This window comes from Leptinotarsa decemlineata, unplaced genomic scaffold (genome assembly GCF_025532065.1).
Source record: "Leptinotarsa decemlineata unplaced genomic scaffold, Ldec_3_MD MMD2_P_RNA_scaffold_6, whole genome shotgun sequence".
NCBI classification, from domain to species: Eukaryota; Metazoa; Arthropoda; class Insecta; order Coleoptera; family Chrysomelidae; genus Leptinotarsa; species Leptinotarsa decemlineata.
The window spans coordinates 14,355,276-14,359,345 of NW_027412533.1; the positions used below are offsets into that span (position 1 = coordinate 14,355,276).

Genomic DNA, 4,070 nt, shown 5'->3' on the forward strand with positions numbered 1-4,070 from the left:
TATTAATGAATTACAAATGATCCTGAGATGGATTCGGAAGTGAAAAACCCACTCAAGAGGCATTAAAATTAGATCGCACCGATTTTGAAAAGGAGTCTACAGGTTTTTGAAACACCAGTTCCATAAATATGAGGTCCTTCAAAAATGCATGAATGTGGTATGTCGGTGCGGTCAATCAGCTCTTTCATTAGTTGCTCATAGAATTGGTAAAAGGCTGAAGGTACGTTTTCCTCCACGGCCGCCGGTCGCCGACGACTACGACCAAGTAGCGACGACTGATTCGCCAACGAATTCTTAGAGACTTTGTGTTTTCCTCCCTAGTTCCACGCGACTTTCGCCAAAGATGGATATCTCTCGAAAAACTTTAATTCTATTGCTGCTGGATTATCAAGCAGAAGAGGAAAATTTACTCCTTTCTTTAATCGTAGATGAACAAAAAAGGGAACAGATACCACCAATGTTTAAGCGGGGAAAATTGAGAGGATTCCAATCAATTTTGATCAAGAATCATTTGATAGAAAACGAAATGAAATTCAAGAATTTTTTTTCGCATCACAAGGAATCAATTTAATTATATATTAGAACTCATACAAACTGATGTTATAAGCAATTCTTACAACCGCGTGAAGGACCCAATTGCACCATCAGAGAAATTAGCAATTACATTACGGTAAGTTGCTTACTTTATTTTCATTCAATTATAACAGAAAATACTAATATTAGAGATGATTTACGTTACGTTATAACTCCAAAAATAATTTGCTGTATCTGAGGTGTCCACCAGCTGATCATAAGAAGGATCAATGTGATTTTGTTGATCCCAGTTTGATGGAGACTGCAAGGGTGAGCTCGTGGTAGAAGTCTTGTACGAATTGGTAGACAGTGGAGAATGTGCTGGTGGTTGAGGCGCTAATAGTTGAAGTTCTGCTCCAGAAATGACCTGGAACAGCTTGCTTTTTGTTTGAGCTCTTAACAAAGGTGGAAATGTTTTTACGGTCATTGCAAGGCTTATAAAAAATACGTCTATTTCGTCTTCGGGTAGTGTACTTGTAAGTAGGCTTATTATCGCTTCTCTTTCTGAGCGGGTCTTATTTATGGCGGATAAAATTTCATCTCTGAAATTCACCTTTTTTCTTTTTTGTGAAGATACTCTCCCATCAGTTTTCAGTGTTACATTAGCTAAAGCTTCATTCTTTGTTATTTTCGGAACTTTAGGACTCATTTCATCGAAAACTTCATCAGTTACCTCCTCTGATAATTCGGCATCATCATCTTTCTCCTTGTTCAATTGCATTTTAGCAGTTTTTGTATCAGCAATTTGTATCTCGGCATTTGTTAATACCCTACAACAAAAAAGATACTTACTGTATGCAATTCCCTATTCTTTATATTGGTACGGATTTCTTACCTTCTTTCGTGTTCAACAACGTCTAAAAATGCTAACTGGTCCAAGAGTGGATTTCTTTTCCGGTTTCCAGAGGCAGCTGTTCCGGTTGCTTTCTTGATACTCTTTTTATGCTTATAATAGTTGTCGCGAATATTTTTCCACCTCTTTCTGCAAACCGCAACATAAAGATTATTTATATTTTGACAACTTGGTCAGACTTCAGTTATATACAACCATCTACAATTCGAATCGATTACAATCAATAAGTATTTGAAGAATATCATTAAAAATAAAAGCAACTCATTTCCAAAGCAAGAAGTGTGAACAAAACCGTTTTGAAATTTGTTTTTTTTTTTCAGATTTCTTGGAACAGGGGAATCTTACAGATCTTTATCATTTACATTTCGAATATCCTACAGCTACATAAGCGTATTTGTACACATTGTCCTAAAAAGTATATGTGAAAAACTGATGCCGGATCAACTTCCACCTCCGTCGGAGATTGATTTAAAAAAAAAGGCAGAAACATTTTGGAATCGTTGGAACTTTCCCAATGTTATTGGTGCTGTTGATGGCAAATACGTGCGAATTATGTGTCAGATAAGAGCGGTTCCCTTTTCTTCAACTATAAAAATTATTTTTCCATAGTGCTGTTGGCCCTTGTAGATGCAAATTATAAGTTTCTCAATATGGATATTGGATCATATGGAAAAGAGGGCGACGCAGGAATTTTTTCAATTTCAGAAATTGGTCAACAAATTTACAACGGTAATTTCAATTTTCCTTCACCCGCCCTAGTACCACTTTCAAAAAACGTTATTCTCCCTCATGTTATTATTGGGGACGATGCATTTGAACTAGATAAACACGTCATGAAACCTTACCCCAAAAAACAAGTATTAGAGGCTCCAAAAAAGCAGACTTTAATTACAGACTTTCTCGCGCCAGGAGAGTAACCGAAAATGCATTTGAAATCCTCTGTCATAAATTTAGAATTTTTTTCACTCCTATAAATGTCAAACCTGTCACTGTTGATCTAATTGTTCTGGCTTGTTGTTGTTTACACAATATGCTTCGTGACGAGTATATATTCAACAACCCAAGAAAGACTCATGAAGAAAACCTGTTTTCATTGCCTGCTGAAAATATGATTCCTTTAAAAGGAACAGGGGGATTTGCTTGTGCTGAGGGTTTTCAGGTACGTAGTAGATTCACAGATTACTTCGCAAAAGAAGGTGCCGTAAGCTGGCAGAACACAAAAACATAATAACTACCTCATTGAGATGTATTTTTGAAATAAAAATATATATATTGAAGTTCATAGAAAATACTTACTACTTTTATTTAAATCCTTAGAAATCTCTATCCAGATTATTTCTTTTGCAGTCTGCAATTTATAAATTTGGTTTTTCGGATCATACAACTCTGAGTGTTGCGACATCAAATGTACAAGTTGTTCGTCATCAGAATTGGAAAAATATTCCATTTTAATGTTAACCACAGTGAACTCTAACCTAAAGTTCGCCGCGAAACAGTCGCTTGTCTGCTCTCGGAAGCGGTAATGCGACTGGTCGTCTAGGTACCGGCGACCAAATTTTGGTAGCAGCGAATTAGTCGCCACTAGGAAAACAAACGCATTTGAAATGCATTGTAGATGTCATGGCGAATCAGTCGTCGCTACTTGGTCGTAGTCGTCGGCGACTGGCGGCCGTGGAGAAAAACGTACCTTAACCAAACAGTTCGAACAATTTCAAAATGGAGTTAAAATTTTGTTTTATTAAATGAATTCATAGATAAAATTGAGGGTGTAAAATTGTGAGATTGAAAGATTTCATGATCACTTGATGCATCAAAGTTGTTTCCAAGTTTCCCTATACCAAAAACTATTGAATATTTGAGGTATTTTTGAGGGTCAATGGTCTCAGTGGAGAAGTAATCAAATATTACATACAACCAATAGAAATATGTAAGGAACAGGACTGCTTTCAGTTCAGCAACTATTTCTACAAACAGCACCAAGGCACGTCAATAGGAAACTCACCGCCCCCTTCATATCCAATCTGTTCGTGAGCAGATTTCATTTGGAAAAGAACAGATTGAATATTTTACACGAACTTGAAACCGTTTTGCACATTATTATAAAGTGGTGAACTTTGTTTCAACTCTTAACTACAGATCCCCGAACATTAGGTTTACATATAGAATTGAAAAAAAGTGAGTTACTATTCATGGATATCTTGGAGATTAGATGTAATCAGGATCTAGAATTTCATATGCATGGGAAGAAAATCAGCACATTCAGATATATTCCTGATAACTCACACCATTATCCACAACAAAAAATGGCAGCCCTGAACTTTTTTGTCCGTAGGCTTATTACGTCCCTCTTGATTGAAGAAAGATACAATATTGAGGAAAATGTTATCAGTAACATTCAAAGTTCGTTGTGTTTCCGTATGAACCAAGATACACTAAGGGTTATGATAAAATTTTCAAGAAGTTGAACGTGAAAGTAGCCTTCAGAACTCATTGATTACTCCAACAAATGTCAGGTAACCCTAAAGACGAGATGTTGGAGAACAAAAAATAAATTGATATGAAATCAATTTATACATTTATACATTTATATATACATTTACATTTACAATATACAACTCGTTGTGAAGAACACGTGGCAAATATC

The 4,070-nt window shown here is 35.9% G+C and overlaps 1 protein-coding gene across 1 annotated transcript; it reads right to left on the bottom strand.

The window, feature by feature from the left end:
* Positions 1-581: 581 nt before the first annotated feature.
* Positions 582-1,525, bottom strand: LOC141480223 (uncharacterized). The gene is made up of 2 exons (XM_074170114.1): positions 1,409-1,525; positions 582-1,343 (listed from the first exon to the last, which is right to left on the bottom strand). Exon 2 carries the CDS (start codon positions 1,292-1,294, stop codon positions 731-733), a length of 564 nt encoding a protein of 187 aa, XP_074026215.1. The 5' UTR covers positions 1,295-1,343; positions 1,409-1,525; the 3' UTR covers positions 582-730.
* Between the last annotated feature and the right edge of the window lie 2,545 nt (positions 1,526-4,070).